This window comes from Cucurbita pepo, chromosome 4 (genome assembly GCF_057944985.1).
Source record: "Cucurbita pepo subsp. pepo isolate OVF chromosome 4, ASM5794498v1, whole genome shotgun sequence".
In the NCBI taxonomy this organism is placed as follows: domain Eukaryota; kingdom Viridiplantae; phylum Streptophyta; class Magnoliopsida; order Cucurbitales; family Cucurbitaceae; genus Cucurbita; species Cucurbita pepo.
Genome location: NC_141801.1, coordinates 8,597,605 through 8,614,533, shown reverse-complemented (window position 1 = coordinate 8,614,533; position 16,929 = coordinate 8,597,605). Strand labels below are relative to the sequence as shown.

Below are 16,929 nucleotides of genomic sequence, written 5' to 3'. Positions count from 1 at the left end.
ATTTTTTGTGTTTGGCCTTTGATTAACTCTAATGGAGCTAGTAATATAGTTGTTTTACTTGTTTATATTCATTGTATGAAAAATTTAAGGTTATTAGTGTAATCTTAAACCACTGTAGTTGACATAGTAATAATCTAAAAAGTCTATAATATATGGATAAGATGAGGTGTCTTATTGTTCAAATAAAGACACGTGAGTATATCGTATACAATGAATTTGTATAAGATTAGACCACAAAATTTTTTAATCTCTTTTTATCAATTCCTTAAATACGAAGATGCCTAATATTCCACAAGATGATCATATGCGATTCAATCTTGAGTGAAGTACTTAAAAAGATTGGTCCCAAGAGGGTAGTGTCTCGGGATCAAAACTTGTCTAATTCAATTTCTAGTAACAGAGGTATTTCCTTGAGATTAACTTAAATAAATCATACAGTTTAAAACCCTTTAATTAAAAAAAAAATAAATTCTACAATATTAGAAATCAATAAAGGCAAAAAATAGTTTCAAAATATTTATAAAAAATAAAAATAAATAAATACTGATGTTTTTTTTTTTTAAAAAAAAAGAGAAGTGAGTTTAGGAGGTAAGGTGTTTCTCGGCTTCCATCCCGCCTGAATATTCGTTAACCCTCCGAATTGACTAAAACCCTAATTCCAACCTGAAGAAGCCGATTACGAACTCATGCATTTTCCCAAAATGCGTTCCTCCTCTCGATTCCTAATCAATCTTTCCGAGACAAACACATCTAATCTCAATTTGTTCTTCCCCTTCTCTTCTTCCGATCGCAGTCCCCGAAATTGTGTTTCGACTCTGTTACAGTCCCGGTCTATCTTCTCCACGACGCAGCTTCACGATTCATGGATGGACAAGATCAAGGGAGCCTTCACTGGAAAGAAGAGCTCTTCCGAAGGAACCGAAATCAGCTCTGAGTCCTTTACTCTCCTCCGTACGCCTCATTTCCCATCACTTAAAGTTGTATTTCTTCAATTGCACGATAATATATCTAAGTTTATGACCAAATTTAATTATATGTCTGTTTATTTATCTCAGGGTTTGCTGATGAATTGAAAAATGCCCGAAGAGTGGGGGCATTCAAGCAATATATAGTAGGAAGAAGTAGTGAAGCTACCTTTGCGGATGCTTTTGAGAAGCAGGAGGCAATTATTCGCTATTTGGGAGGATTTGATCCCACTGGGGAGGTTGGTTTTCTAGCAATTTGCTTTCTAATAATTACTTTTTTGTTTGAGTTGCAATGGAAAAGTTATAATGTCTGACCTTGATGTAATGGTTCTTACACTGCCCATAAACGGAGTATTTGTTAATCTTCACTATGAGCCACTGGTGAAGTAGAAAACAAGAGGGGAAAATAGGACAATGAGATTAGTTTAGTTTTGGCCAAATTTAGATATGTATATTTTACTGCTGAATAATTTGAGCTGCCACCATTTTTCCAGCAGATTGAAAACATGGGTCTCCTTTTCCAGATTTTCTAGCACTCATTGTTTTTGTAGGACAAAATTTCGTTAATTCAGTGAATATAGGAAAGGCAATGAAACCTTTCACTGAACCCAATGTGATTACCAAAAAAAACCTCAAACTAGCACTAATATCTGTTGAATTAAGTGAATAAAGCTGTAACTCATTCTCGCCCAATCAAAAGACAAACCATCGTAGGAGTTCCTAACTTACTCATAATTTAGATTGAGTCACATATGATCATCTTATGAAACATTAATTCTCAATTAACGAATTTATAAAGAAAAGACTAAATATTTTGTTGTCTTAGTCTTAAACGAACTTATTTATAGGATACCCCACTCACATGTCTCCAAGTGAATGATTTGGACATTTATATAACCATTGCAAAATAGGGTTGCAAAATAGGGAGCTTAAGTGAATAAAGCCCCCTGTTTTGTTTAATCCAATTGACCAAATGGGAGCAAAGGAAGTTGTTGGGGTCTTTCTGCAACCATTACTATGTTTAATGGTTTGAAATGTGTTTTTTGAAGGGGCTTAAGCCTGAAGTGAAAAAGATTACAAAAAGGACTTGAGGTATTGATGCATGCTGTGTGCCTCGATGTGCTTCAGTGAGGGTACAATGCTTCAATGCTTCACTTTAAAAACACTGGGTTTGAAATTGACTTAGTTATTTCACGTTTTGGTACTACAACATTTGATGATTAAGAAATACGTTACATAACTTTACTTCCTAACCAGCTTTGGGATTCATGACCACTTGGTTGAACCGGAAGGGCTTTCCATTATGATAAGTCTTTCAGCACTTTCACTGCTATTTGATTTCTTAAATTGAATTCTTAATCTTATTTTCTGTCAACTGACAGTCCGGCATGATTTAGAGTTGTTTCCATGGGCCTATAACATTCTTCTTTTATTTGGTGAATTGGCTCCATTGTCTGTCTATGATAATTCATTAGCTCGTTTTTTATCATCTGAGTTAGTGAAAATAATAACGAATAGAGTTACGCTAACCTTTATTTGTTTCCAACAGTTTCCATATTAATTTGCGCTTCTGGATAAGTTTTCTGATTGTGATCTTAGGCTTCCTCATCTTTAGAACATCCAAACCAGCCAAAAGCAAGAAGCAGCAAAAAAGTGTAATTGCACGATCGCTGATGTTGAGAATACACTGGCAAAGTTTATCTGGGCTAAAGAAGCACAAAAAAAGATTGAGAAGTTGAAGGAAGAAGGAAAACCTATGCCTAAGAGCATAGCTGAGGTAGATCTTTATACATATAGTTCCATGTTCTTAAAACTAAAGTTTACTGTCAACATTGCTTTATCTAGCCAAATAAAGTAGTTATTGTATGGATACATTGCAAAACTCTTATCCTTTTCTGGTAATACGACTCGGTTCCTTCTGCTTTTGTACCACTCTGAAAACTGATAAGGGCTTGGAGTTTCCTGTTTTCTGGTCCTGCTTTCCGGCATACTTTTATATTTTTTATTTTTTAAAAATTGTGACAATGTTCAACTGATCATGTTTGTTCACAAATTATGTTTACTAGGTCCAGAAACTGGTGGGTTCAAATCCTTTGGATCTTGCTAGGTCTAATTTGGCTAAGAGTGGCCAGATCAGCCGTAATGCTCTCTGTCCTTGCGGTTCCAAGAAGCGATATAAACGGTATTTAACTTAGAACCGTTGCTTAATTATTGAATTACAGTAGAACTTAAAATGTCTTTTCATTGAGCTTACCATCAATCCTCAATTCATAGCTTAAAACAAAGAAAAACCAGAAAGATGATCATCCTTTGAGTAATAGACATTTAAAGTTTAGCTGAGTAAGTTAGGGTAGAACTTTGGTTCTTGGATGATGTAACTGTCCAGAAACTGATCACTGGAATGTTGATCATTTTTTGTATTGCCCACCTTATTGATGGTTCCAAATCACTTTTATAAGCCCGTTGATCTTCTGCCTGGCCGCAAAGAACCCATCACCACGACAGTGCTTGCTTGAAATGTAGCCCCATAGTCATTCAGTTTTATCCTTCCAACTCGCCATGAACATCTGGCTCCTCTTTCCTTGTGCAAGTCTGATTTTAAAAATGTGTATATACTTCTGTTTAGCATGGATTTCTTATTACTGCAATTGTTTTTGTTTTTTTTTTTGAAGGTGCTGCGGGAAGGATCAAACGGCATAGGAAGAGAACTTGCTTGTCTGTTCCCTGTTTCTTGACTGAATAAGTGGCAGTTCACAAGGATTATGTTAGATTGGACTTTCTATTTTATTTTACCTAGTTGGTTAAGCCATTTAGGGAATGAGATGTTGAGATCCTTCTCTCAGTTGGCATGGTTTTTTTGCATCAAATCCTCATGATCCTTCACAGGATCTTCAAAATGTAGTAAGGCCAGGCTATTGTCTCGTGACAATCATCGAGGTGTGCCAATCTTCCAAATACAGTAAGGCCAAGCTATTGTCTTGTGACAATAGTTGAGGTGCGTCGATCTTCTAAACATAAACATAGTAAGGACAGGCTATTGTCTCGTGACAATAGTTGAGGTGCACCGATCTTGCAAATATAGCAAGGCCAGGCTATTGTCTCGTGACAATAGTCGAGGTGCGCTGAAGCTGGCCCTAATTATTGTGGAAAAAAATGTGGGTATGTATTCCTTGATCCTCAGTAGATCTTCAAATTTCACCTGAATGACTTGGATTTAGCTATTGCTGGAGATGGTTTTATAAATGTGTTGTAGTTTGTTTTTGAACATTTTTTTCCCCTAAAATGTTTTGTTTCTCATAATTTAAAGGGGAGAAGAAAAAAAAAAATTACCAACTAATTTAGTTCTTAATCGGTTAGTGAAAATGTCACTGGAACAATTAAAGTGGCTATTAATAATTAATCATATATTATGTTTGAATACCAATAAATATAGTCTTGAAAGAAAAATACATTTCCATGTGATATATTTACTTTCGCTTGGGATTTTTTTTTTTTTTTTTAAATATAACTTTGTGTGTACAACTCATATATATTGTTTGTTTTGGTTCGTTTCCTATCATTTGTCAGCTTCTTAGTTTTATTTTAAAATTATTATATTGAATAATTAAAAATAGTGGATAAATAAAAGTTTTTTTTTTATTTTTTTACAATCAGACAATTCAGCAACTCAGCAACTGACTAGAAAATAGAGGGTTGAATTGGGTTGTGAAAAAATTTCGGTTAGGCCAACTTACTAGAAAATAGAGGTGGGTTGGGTTCAACCCAATCAATTTGAATTTTTTGACGAAAAATTCTCTCAACCCAATCTAATTCGACCCATGTATAGCCTTCTTATGATCTAAAAGTTTAGATACCACATTGATGGTGACATGGAATCACCAAATATTGTATGTGTCCATTAGATGCAAATATCTGATAGAGATTTAAAGGGATAAAAAAATAGAAGTGGATGCCCAATAGCTAAAGCAATTGGATAAAAGCTTCAACTACAAACTTCTTGAAAGGAATATGAATGAACTATGAGATTTGGATAAGAGCAAACAACTTCTACATAGTTTAATCTCCACTTAACTTTAATAAATTCTCGACTTCAACCCATTAAATGGTGCATATCTACATCATCTTCACTATACACATTCATTCTTAATGCCATTCTAACAAATATTTATTTGATTAACTTTTTAAATCTTACCCACGTTAGTATATACTTATCTATAATTATGATACTCGAATAAATGAGAAATACATGAATGAATCAAGATCACATATGAACGAGTAATCCTTAAGATATGATAGTTAAGAAAAGCTTAAAAGAACTAACGGTTGCTATCTATACCAACAAGAATCGGTGGCTCCATCATAAGAATTCTAATGTTAAGTGAGTTTAGTTTTAGAGTAATTTTATGTTCAGTCTTTTCGTAAAAATTAATGTGGAGATATGCATTTAGGTTCCATATTTTGATCTAAATTTTTGGCGTATAGTGTTATAGTACTTCACATATTTTTGTATTGAATTCCGAAGTTTAAATCTTAATATCTCATACCAAAAAAATTAATCTCTATAATTTTTTTTTTGAGATTTTGAAAATTTTGACGGGTTTTGATGATGCTGATATTAGTACGAAAATATATTTTTTTAAACATAAAAAAAATGGAAAAAAGGAACGTCACATAGTTTGAAAAAGAGAGAAATGATTTTTTTTTTCAAAAGTAATAAAAGAGCTCTACCTAATCCAATTAGAAAATTGCGAGGGTTTCGACATTGATTTTTCCCATTGATAATTGATCGTTAAAGTGACAATGTGGGATTAGGTTTAGACTACGTGAAAGTTGAACTGTAACCATTCATACCTATGATTCGGGTCAAAATATAAAATTTGAATTCGAGCTCTGACATTTTCGGAGATAAGATCATGTTATTTACTCCTCGCTTTTAAGAGTAAAAACTATCCACTAATACATCTCATGTTATTTACTTATAAATTTTTTTAAAGGTATTAAAGAAAGTGGTGTTTCAATTCTTTTAAATTTTTCTTAATCCACCTATTTTTATGATTAGGAAGTGATCTCAGTTCATTCATTTATCCCTAAAAAAAAAAAAAATGTTCGTATATATTTTGAAAAAAATTCTTTTTATTTTTTAAAACCATTCAATAAATTATAATAAATACATTGAAGAAAAAAAAAAAAGAATATTTAGAAAAGTAATTTGATGGATCACACTATATAAGTATCCTAATTTGTTGCATTGGTAATGCAAAAGAGAGACATAGAGAGAGTGGAGAGATTCTAAAATGGCCTCCAAAGTGCATACTAGACTTCACCTCCAAACAAAGCCATGCCTATCAAAAATGGCAACACTTCTCCTTTTCCTTTGCTTCTTATTCACCTATGGTAATTTCTTCTTTCCATTTCGTTCCGTTTCGTAATCATTTAATTTATTAAAATCGAGTCTATAAATATTATGTTATTTTCTTTTGGTCGTTGGATGATGAAAGTCCCACATCGACTAATTTAGGGAATGATCGTGGGTTTATAATAAAAAAATAATCTCTTCAGTGGTATGAGACATTTTGGGGAAGTCCAAAGCAAAGTCACGGAAGCTTATGCTCAAAGTGGACAATATCATACCACTGCGGAGAGTCGTGTTCATCTAACAACTCTTATAAACACCTCTAAACTTATATAATGAAAGATTTAATTGAAATAAATGGAAGGAATTGATTTGGTTGGTTTGAATAATGGTAGCACAGCAGAAGCAAGGAATTGCCATAGAGTGTGGAACTGCAAAGGAGACATTAGGTGTTGGGAAGACTGCAAAAATGAGCACAATGGAAAGGGACTTTGTGATCTCTACACTGCACCTTCTGTCCCTAAGCAATGCTTTTGTGCTTATAAATGTTAAATGCTTTGGTCTAAATCGAGTTAGTATCGAGTAATAATGAGCTCTCACGAGCACCGTTCATGTGTTTTATTAGTTCTACTTCACTTTCTCAAATTTTGCATAAATGGGTCACTGTAATATCGTCTTTAACTACTAGATACTGTCTATGATTGTATATGCTCGCTTAGTGAACTTTTGAACGTCAGAACTTTTATGCAATGATAAACTAGTTACTTTATCGGAGTTTTAAAGTACATTGCAATTTTAATGAATTTTATAAATCACGAGTTTCAACCACCGTACCAAAATCTATTTTATTCTTATGAAAAAAAACCATTAAATATATTTTCTAATATCTTAATCTATGAAAATGTAAAAAGAAAAAAAAAAAAAACGAAGTGCAAATATGGTAAAGGAGAGGAAATTGAGAAGTCCCACATCGCTAAATTTGAAGTAGTGGACCGAACGAACTGCTATAAATATAAGACAATGGTGTTCACTATAACATACTTACCTGGACGGGGTCAATGGGCGATCACGAAAGCTCATGGCCTAGATTGGTGACCTCCATTGCACCTAAAGGAGGGGTGCCCGCCTAAGGTCTGCCCACAGTGGCAGAGCCTACGTCATAATTTGTGGTAGTGGGGGCCTGCGTTCGCGCGGCCCCTTACAATTCTACATGAATAATTTTGTTTCATTAATGGTGTTGTTGTATATTAATTATAAATTTAGAATTCTAAGTGTGTTTTATCATATATTTAAAATTAGATATTATATCATTAACCTCAATCAAAATAAAATGTTATGAACCAAAATGGAACTATTCATTCTTTTAATTGTATTTATATAAATGAATTAGCTATGGTTAATTATTATATATATATATATTGCTCAAAAGCTAGTTTATAAGTTTTTCTCAATAAAAAAAACATATATTAATATATTAATATCAAATTATTTAAATAAAATTCATTATACCTATATATTCATAACAATAAATAAAATGTAATAATATTTTTGCCCTAATTAAATTATTATCAACACTTTTTTTTGTTATTGTAATTTTGTTTAATTGAGTTTTTTATTGGTAAATTATCAAATAATATATATATATATATTGAAGAACCGAATCGAACCGGACCAAACTGAAAAGACCGGTCAGTGTTAATATGTAGAGACGGAACTTGAGATATCAAATGTGGTTTAGGGTTTTGAATTCAACTGCAGTGAAGATACACCGGGAACGGACCAATGGCAGAGCATTCCGCGCCACCCATTGACCAACTATCCGCCGTCGCCTTGAACGACGATGCTTCCACTTACAAGTCTCTCAAAGCCGAATTCTCCGATCGCGTTCCGATCCGTACAATCGTTTGCCGGCCAGACGGCGGCTCTGGACTCGCTGGCCATAAGGTTCGGGTCGGTGGTTGGGTTAAAACCGGAAGGAAGGCGGACAAGGACGCTTTTGCCTTTCTTGAGTTGAACGACGGCTCTTGCCCTCAGAATCTCCAAGTGATCATCGAAGCGGCTGTGGCGGATCTTGGCCAGATTGTCCCCACCGGAACCTGCGTTGTTGTCGATGGCGTTTTTAAGCTTCCTCCACCGGATAAGCACCAGAAAATCGAGCTTCGTGCTGAGGCTGTCGTCCATGTTGGTCCGGTTGATCCTGCGCGGTATCCTTTGCCGAAGACGAAGCTCACTCTTGAGTTTCTTAGGGATGTCGTTCATCTCCGCCCTAGAACAAACACGGTAAAAGAAATTTAAATCGTTTGTCAAATTAAATTTGAAGTTAGTTATTGGATCGAATCTTTTCGATTGATCTTTTCACATTCTGCATTTCATTTCTTATGTAATTATATAACTTGGCATTTACATGGTCTGATCCTCTCTAACGTCAATAGAAAGTTGCAATTTATAGAACATGATCACTTTTATTGATGAGTATGTGTTTTCTTCATTTGACGATTACAGATATCTGCGGTTGCTAGAATTCGAAATGCACTTGCATATGCCACTCACACATTTTTTAACAAGCATGGATTTCTGTATATTCACACGCCAATTGTCACCACAAGCGATTGTGAGGGAGCGGGTGAAATGTTTCAAGTTACCACTTTATTGAGTGAGGCTGAAAGGTTAGAAAAGGAGTTGATTAAGAACCCACCTCCATCAGAAGCTGAAGTAGATGAAGCAAGGAAAATTGTCAAGGAGAAAGGAGAAGCTGTTTCAAACCTGAAGGCTTCTAAAGCAAGCAAGCAGGAAATCGGTGCTTCTGTTTTGGAACTGAAGAAGGCAAAGGAGAATGTCGCTAGGTTGGAAGAGAGAGCAAAACTTAAACCAGGCATTCCAGCGAAGGATGGGAAAGTTGATTATGGAAGAGATTTCTTCGCTCGGCAAGCGTTTTTGACTGTTTCGGGCCAGTTGCAAGTCGAAACCTATGCGTGTGCACTCAGTAGTGTATACACCTTTGGCCCAACCTTCCGTGCCGAAAATTCTCACACCTCGAGACATCTTGCAGAGTTCTGGATGGTTGAGCCTGAAATTGCATTTGCAGATTTGCAGGTTTGTTACCATGCCAAAATTGTATTCTTAATTGTATGTTTTTCTGCATACTTGCATATAACCATCTTAAGACAATTCTGGCACTTAGATTATAGTTGAGTTTATGTGTTCTAGGATGAGTTTATCATACTCATTGATGTGAAAAAACTAAGTTCTTTTATAAGAAATTTAGGATCCTACTTGATATACCTTCCATGAGAACTGTAATTGAGAAGAAACTGGTCGAGGACTAAGTTTTAGTTGGCTGTCTCTCTGTGCTACTAAGCAATATGGAAAACAACAATGGATATCTATTAGGAATAAGCAATCAATGGAACTCTACAGTAGTAGTTCAGTGCTCTTCTTCTAGAGATATGATTGAATTTACCAGATTTGACATATTTTCTTTAATTGGTTGAAGGATGATATGAATTGCGCAGAAGCATATGTGAGATTTCTGTGTCAATGGTTACTTGATAACTGCCTAGACGACATGAAATTTATGGCTGATAAGTACGACCGAACTTGTATCGATCGTCTCAAATTGGTCTCTTCGACCCCTTTTGTACGAACTTCGTATACAGAAGCTATTGAAATACTTGAGGAAGCCATAAAGAAGGGTAAGGAGTTTGAGAACAAAGTGGAATGGGGAATTGATTTAGCTTCTGAACATGAAAGGTCTGTAAACTCCCATGCTTTTCATTTACGTTCCACTCGAACAATGGCGATAGTTCTCATTGTTTTTCTCTTGCTCAGATACTTGACTGAGGTAGTATTTAAGAAGCCTGTCATTGTCTGTAACTATCCAAAAGGAATCAAAGCATTTTATATGAGGCTCAATGACGACTCGAAAACTGTAGCTGCAATGGATGTTCTTGTACCTAAGGTAGTTCACTTCGTTTCGTTTTTACTTCTATAACTGTGATTAGTTTCACCCTTTTAATCCTTTTGTTTGTTAAAAATCAAACTTTTTCCTTGGATTGAAGGTTGGGGAGTTGATTGGTGGAAGTCAAAGGGAGGAGCGATTCGAGGTTATTCGCGACAGGTCGAAGAACAATTCATACTTCTCTTGTTGATTCTTGTTTCTTTTGTGAACTATGAAGTCTGAATTATCATCTCCTGCAGGATTAAGGAGGTGGGTCTTCCACTTGAACCATATGAATGGTATCTTGATCTGAGACGATACGGAACAGTCAAGCACAGCGGTTTCGGTCTCGGCTTCGAGCGAATGCTTCTTTTTGCCACAGGCATTGACAACATCCGAGATGTTATCCCCTTCCCCAGATATCCAGGACGAGCGGACCTATGATATGATATATTTCGTAACACAAAGAAGGTCTTAGATTTCTTTACTAGCTGATGAAACTAAACTGCTTTGAACCAAAGGAGATTTGATTGTTTGTATTATATTTTTTGATCTTTTTAGTTGTTGGGTTTAATTTATTCTCATAATTCTTGGATTTGTGGGTTGATTTGAAATGACATTCATAGGTTTCTTCATGTTTTGGAACTAACATTTTTTAATTTGTTTAATCATCTAATGCATACTATAAGATGCTTCCAATTATGCTCCTTAAGTTGTCTTTAATGTTCTAAATATATATATATATATATATATATATATATATATATATATATATATATTTTGAGAAGAAAAAAAAGCAAGTCTAAATTAATAAAAATATTTTTGAACTTTACACCTGAAATAAATATAATTTTAATATTAATATTAAGAAAATTAACAAATACTAAGTGTGATATAAAATATTAATAAAATAATTGTATTTTATTGCCAATTAACTGCATTTTTAAGGGAGACAAAAATCCGATTTCACTAAATTCTCTAAAAAAAATCGTTGACCAAAATAAAATTACAAAAAAAAAAAAAACGTGGCCATTAAATACTATTAATGACAAAACGCGTTTTATTATGCACGTCACAACCATGACTCAATACTTACATGTTAAATTTAAAAATAATAATATCTTTTATTTTATAATTTGTTCAAATATCATTTAATTTATTTAATTACTATTAATTAGTGTTCATTGGTGTGATTTGATTATATAGAATTATAAATTTGTTTTTAGCTAATCAATTATTTAATTTAATATAGTTTTTATTAATTACTAAATGTTACCTCTAGAATCTTGATTTAATATTTTTGTGGTATTATTAAAGATGTCGGGCGTGGAGACAGGGAAACCTTCCCCATTCCCGTACCTGTCACTTATTTTATTACTCATGTATGCAAAAAAAAAAAATTTCGAGGAACAAAAGCGGAGAAATTACCTATGGAAAATTTGTGGGATCAGATTCTTAGGGATAATTTTTTTTACGGTATATAATTATTTTTAAAAAATAGTTATTTTAAAATTGTCATTTTTCAATATAATTTTTATTAAACATGGATAAAAAAAAAAATTCTAATAAATCAATATAGGATTACCAACCTCATTTCAAAAAATTCAAATTTTAATATAAAATACCGTCTTTTATCTATTAAAAAATTATACAACATAGCTTCTAAGTTTATCTCAAAATTATTATATATATAAATATATTTATATTATGTAGGGCAGGACGGGAGGAATTAGACGAGGACGAGGACGGAGAAATACGATCCTGTGAGTAGCCTAAATGGAGGCTTATATTTTGTGTGAGGTTCTATTTGGACTACTGTTTGTTCTTTTAGTGGTCATGGGCCCGGAGAAGTGGTGGAACTTTGCGGAACCACATATTGGGATAGGTACACTTCCTCCCCCCACAACACACTCGTCGAGATGAAAGAAACCTCATCGACTAATTTCAATCAGTATTGAAAGACGATTTCAAGGTAGATTTATCCTATAAATTTGCTTCTGCCCACTTGTTCGAGATTGGCGTAGAAACCTCATATGAGTGAATTTTTGGCTTTTCAATTGCCTCATCATCTCTTCGTAGAGAAGAAGGGCTATTTATGATGTTACCAATTATACTCATGTCATATCTCAAAATTTTTGCCTTTAAAGGAAAGATATCGAACTCTAGTACCCATGAAAAGTATTTCGTCACATCAACTATTGGTATAGACTAGTATGGTCGGCATTCATTTATTGTTTGGTTGACAATAGTGATTGACCACAGATATGACATCACTCTATCTATATAACATGCATGTTCTCTTTAGACAATGACTGAATCTCATGATCATTTCATCTACAAATGTGACATCATGTTTAGATATGACCTGAGATCCTCTTTAGTAACATATAATAATAATTATTATTATTATAATATTTTACATTAATAATTAATTTTATTTCTAATTTTGTTAAGTTGTATATCTCGAAGTTTTAATACACTTTTGACATAGATCATAGAGTTCTTAATAGCTGACGTTTTTCTTGAAGTCACGATCAACGTATTAAATTTAAATTTAAAATTTTTATTTTAAAAATTAAAATCTTAGAGATATATTAAACAATTTTTTAAAGTTAAGAAATTAGATTTATAATTTTAAAAAAGAAATTTGTAGAAGATTTACTCAAAATGTTTTAAAAAATATATAGGGAGGAATTTGAAAATTATAGGAAAAAAGATTAAATCAAATTGGTGAAATAAATGAGATAAAAAAGAAATAAAAAAATTGATAAATAAATAAGAAGAGATAAATTAACATTTATCCAAAAAAAGAAAAGCCACGAATAATTAAAATGAAAAAAAAAGGAATGAAGTTGGGTGAGAAGTGGTTGGGCGAGTTATTTAAAATCCCACATCGGAGAATCGCAAAATCGGGCAGGCGAAGGGGCGTATAAAATGGAAGTGAGGTCCAACGGGGAAAGGTACATACCTGGACGGGGTCGATGGCCGATCAGGAAGGGCCATGGCCTAGATTTGTGACTTCCATTGCACTTCGGAAGGGTACTCGTCTAAGGTCTGCCCTTGCGGCAGAGCCTACGTCATAATTTGTGGTTTTGGGGGCTTGCGTCAACGCGCAGCCCCCTCCCCAATGCTAAAATCCCTAAATTATTTTATCCAACGGTGTGGCGTTACGTTGCATTCTTACGCCAAAACAGTCATTGTAATCATCCGATACACTTACGAGCTGTGGATCATCGGTGATTATAAAAGAACACGAATTTACCCGATGATTTATGATTTCATGCTTAAATGACTCACTTCAAAGGAAAACTGGCTTTTGCTTGAACATTCCTCGTTCCTATCAGGGACCCAGTTTGTTTTTCGCTATGAAAGATCTGGTTTGGTGTAGAAAAGTTCACAATTCAAGATACGGAAAAAGATTTGACATTCTCACATTCTCGCTAACCGTTGCACACCTTGATCTGCTACTGTCCGAATAGCATTTCCTGCTGCGGTTTGAGCAGCAAATGATATCCCTATTCTTGGACCTTTGTATCCACAAGTACCAGCGGAGGACCAAGAAATTACCCGACCCCGTACATCTATAACAATCACAATTGTATTGTTGAAACTTGCTTGAATATGAATAACGTCCTTTGGTATTTTACGCGTACTTTTACGTGTACTTTTACGTAAGCTAATATATCCATTTCTACGTGAGCTAATATGTCTATTTCTACGTGAACCGATTCTTGCTTATGGGTTTTCTTAAGATACAACAAAAGATGCTTATGGGTTTTCTTAAAATACAACAAAAGATTTGACATTTTCAATGGCTTGTAGATAGCTACTGAGAAGTGAGAAGATAAGAAACAAAGAGATGTGGACGAACGAGATATGAATATTGTGCAAGGCCGAGATGTGGATATTGGGTAAGGCCATTAGAAAAGTTTTCACGAACTCAAATTATAAACGATTTGACATTTTCAAATGACCGATAGCTCGTTATAGGCTCGAGAAACAAAAAGAAGATGTGTATGAGCAAGGGAGGGCAAGAGGGTTGATTTAAGATCCCTTTTCAATAAGTTTATGGGAGTGGTTGACATCGCTTCCTGTTATCTGTTAACCAATGATTGAAGAGTTCCAATTGAAATGATAATGACGACATTTTGGTGGTCTATCAAGGATGCTAATGTCCATGTGATTGTCTTATTCAAGGCTGTAATCCTTCTGGCTTCCTCAATATGTTCAGTACTATTTAGCAGAATTTCAACTTGAAAAACGATGAAGAATATGTTATGTGTTTGTCTCATCAGATATGGACCTTTGTTCTCTGGTTTAGTTCTTCTTTGTTCTCTGGTTTAGTTCTTTCAATTCTCCGATCTGTTCTAATTTTGATTCTGATCTAATTTTGATGTTCTTCGGATCTTAATACCTAACACAAAAACATAAAAGGTTGCGATGTGCCTACTACTAAATATCAAATCTTCACGCTTTCCACTTCATTTGCTAAGGTTTTTGGTTGCGGTCGGAAAAAGTAGAAGTCTCACTCCTATCTATTAAAATAGGAATTGGAAGTGAGATGAAAGGTATGATCCATGAATATTGATATATAGATTTAAAGAAAATAGGTTCCGATCGAATAGGAATGAAATTTGATGCCCACAGAGAAGGCATCTGACAGTAATGTCACTCAATTTGATTAAGCTTATAGACCAGACCCACTACGGTGTCAAATGCAGCAAGTTAGGCCTTGAGGGAGCTGTCTCTTGGCTAATGAGGATATGGAGCAAATGAAAATAAAAATGAAACAATCCAAGCCTATCGGTAGCAGATACAATCCATTTTGACTCGTTATGTATCGTCGTGTCTCTAGGGAGAGGTTTCCACGTGTTGGCTCCTTGTGTATCGTCGTCAGCATCTCTATGGAGAGATTTCTACGTGTTTCGTTCCTCTCTCCAACGGATGTGGGATCTCTTCTTCTCTCTATCATCCACTTCTTACTCTTTCTCCCATTTTGCGTCCTAACAAAACGTCAATCAAGTTAAAGGGAAGAATTTCAAAAGTTCAAAGGGGAAAAAGATTAAGAAAGCTAACGCTTGGCTAATCCTCTCTAACAACACAATCAAAGTTTCGACTCTTGCAGCTAAAGGTCTAATTTCTACCATACCATAGTTGAACTGACTGAAAAGAAAGGGAAACTTCTTTTTGTCAAACAGAGAACAGTCATCGAGCAAATCTAGCACAGGTAAGTGATCTGAATGTTCACACTAAATGGATCCAAAATTCATGAGAAAGAAGCAAATCTAGTTCGTTTGAAATTTGATAAATTAGTCCCTAAGCCTCAAAAACTCAAAATGTAGCTCAAAAAAGGGACTATCTTCAAGTTTCATAGTAAATATGAAAAACATCATGCTTGAATAAGTTTTCATTCAGATTAAGATGAACAAATGTACAGCCTATTCATGAGTTAAATCTACAATACACTCAATTTAGATAAGGAGAATATATTCAAAAGATATAATGAAATTAATTTCCTTGTAGAACGCAAATACACCAAACGAAAACATTGAAATCATGCCAGTAATTCAGCTTCAGTCGATTTCAATGAGAAGAATATTTTCAGGAGTCTCAACCAAGAACCAGATACCTGAAAATTGAAGAAGCAATAATTAACAAAAACGTTCTTTTTTCCATCTTTAACCAGAAAGGATTATCAATAGATACAATAAATCAAACAGCCCAAAGTTAATTAACTTCCAACTTATACTTAACGAATGTTCTCATCCATCTACTGCCCAGTTCTCTTTTTTTCCCCCAAAGCGACATATTGGGCCCTCATATTCCAAGACGATTTTCATTCTCTTTAGTTGAAGCCCCACATTCGTCACTATCAATTAGAAAAATCTCTCATCTCCAAAAGATTATGAACATGAAACATTATAGAAACAGTCCCATCAATTCTCCCTCCCTCCCTTTCTGGATACTTGAAAGAGAATATGAAACGACATTGAGACCCCCCTCGATTAAATCTCTACTTTCTTCTATTAAACCACAAGTTAAGACGAACAAAAAGAGAATAAAACTTAAATGCCAATTTTGCTAACATGGTTGTTCTTCGGTGTTTTGTCATTACAGCATCACGAGTTCATAATTAATACAATAAGATCAACAAGGATCTGGGGGACATAAAAGACATTAAGAAATGAGTTAATGTGATTAGAAAGAATACCTGGAGAAGCCAAAAGTTTGAAAACTGGAGACTTGGGAGGGGGCCGCGCGAACGCAGGCCCCCGCTACCACAAATTATGACGTAGGCTCTGCCACTTTGGGCAGACCTTAGGCGGGCACCCCACCTTAATGTGCAATGGCGGTCACCAACCTAGGCCATGAGTCTTTTTGATCACCCATTGACCCCGTCCAGGTAAGTGAGTTCAACGTATGCCATCGTTTGTATTTATATGACATTGTAAGGTCCCTGCCGCGTGCTTGCCCGATGTGGGACTAAATTATATTTTCTTTATCTCTCACCTCCTTTCCACTTCCATTGATATTTTTATCATAATTTTAATTTGTTGAAATAGTTTAGATAGAATTAAAATCGAACTCTTACTAAATATCGAATCTCTAGTAAAAAAATAGCAACGGAAGGAGCTGTGCTCGGAAATGCTTTCCTAAGCACCCGTTGAATACCA

At 34.5% G+C, this 16,929-nt stretch overlaps 3 protein-coding genes and 3 non-coding genes across 6 annotated transcripts; 5 read left to right on the top strand and 1 right to left on the bottom strand.

Moving 5' to 3' along the window:
* The first annotated feature begins 571 nt into the window (after positions 1–571).
* On the top strand, positions 572–4,232 carry LOC111793188 (SEC-C motif protein). Its single transcript, XM_023674963.2, has 5 exons — positions 572–951; positions 1,056–1,204; positions 2,581–2,742; positions 3,032–3,147; positions 3,638–4,232. The coding sequence occupies exons 1-5, from the start codon at positions 687–689 to the stop codon at positions 3,663–3,665; spliced, it is 720 nt and encodes a 239-aa protein (XP_023530731.1). The 5' UTR covers positions 572–686; the 3' UTR covers positions 3,666–4,232.
* Positions 4,233–6,582: 2,350 nt separating this feature from the next.
* Positions 6,583–7,041, top strand: LOC111793189 (putative defensin-like protein 184). Its single transcript, XM_087123601.1, has one exon. It carries the CDS (start codon positions 6,676–6,678, stop codon positions 6,868–6,870), a length of 195 nt encoding a protein of 64 aa, XP_086979727.1. The 5' UTR covers positions 6,583–6,675; the 3' UTR covers positions 6,871–7,041.
* Positions 7,042–7,355: 314 nt separating this feature from the next.
* On the top strand, positions 7,356–7,519 carry LOC111794167 (U1 spliceosomal RNA). The gene has a single exon (XR_002815058.2). It is a non-coding gene; the product is annotated as a U1 spliceosomal RNA (small nuclear RNA).
* Positions 7,520–8,033: 514 nt separating this feature from the next.
* LOC111793697 (asparagine--tRNA ligase, cytoplasmic 1) lies at positions 8,034–10,890 on the top strand. Its single transcript, XM_023675702.2, has 6 exons — positions 8,034–8,598; positions 8,821–9,411; positions 9,812–10,068; positions 10,147–10,276; positions 10,377–10,435; positions 10,516–10,890. Exons 1-6 carry the CDS (start codon positions 8,101–8,103, stop codon positions 10,697–10,699), a joined length of 1,719 nt encoding a protein of 572 aa, XP_023531470.2. The 5' UTR covers positions 8,034–8,100; the 3' UTR covers positions 10,700–10,890.
* A 2,325-nt stretch (positions 10,891–13,215) lies between these two features.
* LOC111794134 (U1 spliceosomal RNA) lies at positions 13,216–13,378 on the top strand. Its single transcript, XR_002815027.1, has one exon. It is a non-coding gene; the product is annotated as a U1 spliceosomal RNA (small nuclear RNA).
* Positions 13,379–16,502: 3,124 nt separating this feature from the next.
* On the bottom strand, positions 16,503–16,666 carry LOC111794179 (U1 spliceosomal RNA). Its single transcript, XR_002815069.2, has one exon. It is a non-coding gene; the product is annotated as a U1 spliceosomal RNA (small nuclear RNA).
* Positions 16,667–16,929: the final 263 nt, after the last annotated feature.

Coding starts and splice junctions, on each gene's coding strand:
- LOC111793188 (XM_023674963.2), top strand. CDS start 687: ATGCATTTTCCCAAAATGCGTTCCTCCTCTCGATTCCTAATCAATCTT. Junction 1,205..2,580: donor GATTTGATCCCACTGGGGAG/GTTGGTTTTCTA, acceptor CCTCATCTTTAG/AACATCCAAACCAGCCAAAA. Junction 2,743..3,031: donor TGCCTAAGAGCATAGCTGAG/GTAGATCTTTAT, acceptor TATGTTTACTAG/GTCCAGAAACTGGTGGGTTC.
- LOC111793697 (XM_023675702.2), top strand. CDS start 8,101: ATGGCAGAGCATTCCGCGCCACCCATTGACCAACTATCCGCCGTCGCC. Junction 8,599..8,820: donor TCCGCCCTAGAACAAACACG/GTAAAAGAAATT, acceptor TGACGATTACAG/ATATCTGCGGTTGCTAGAAT. Junction 10,277..10,376: donor TGGATGTTCTTGTACCTAAG/GTAGTTCACTTC, acceptor CTTGGATTGAAG/GTTGGGGAGTTGATTGGTGG.
- LOC111793189 (XM_087123601.1), top strand. CDS start 6,676: ATGGAAGGAATTGATTTGGTTGGTTTGAATAATGGTAGCACAGCAGAA.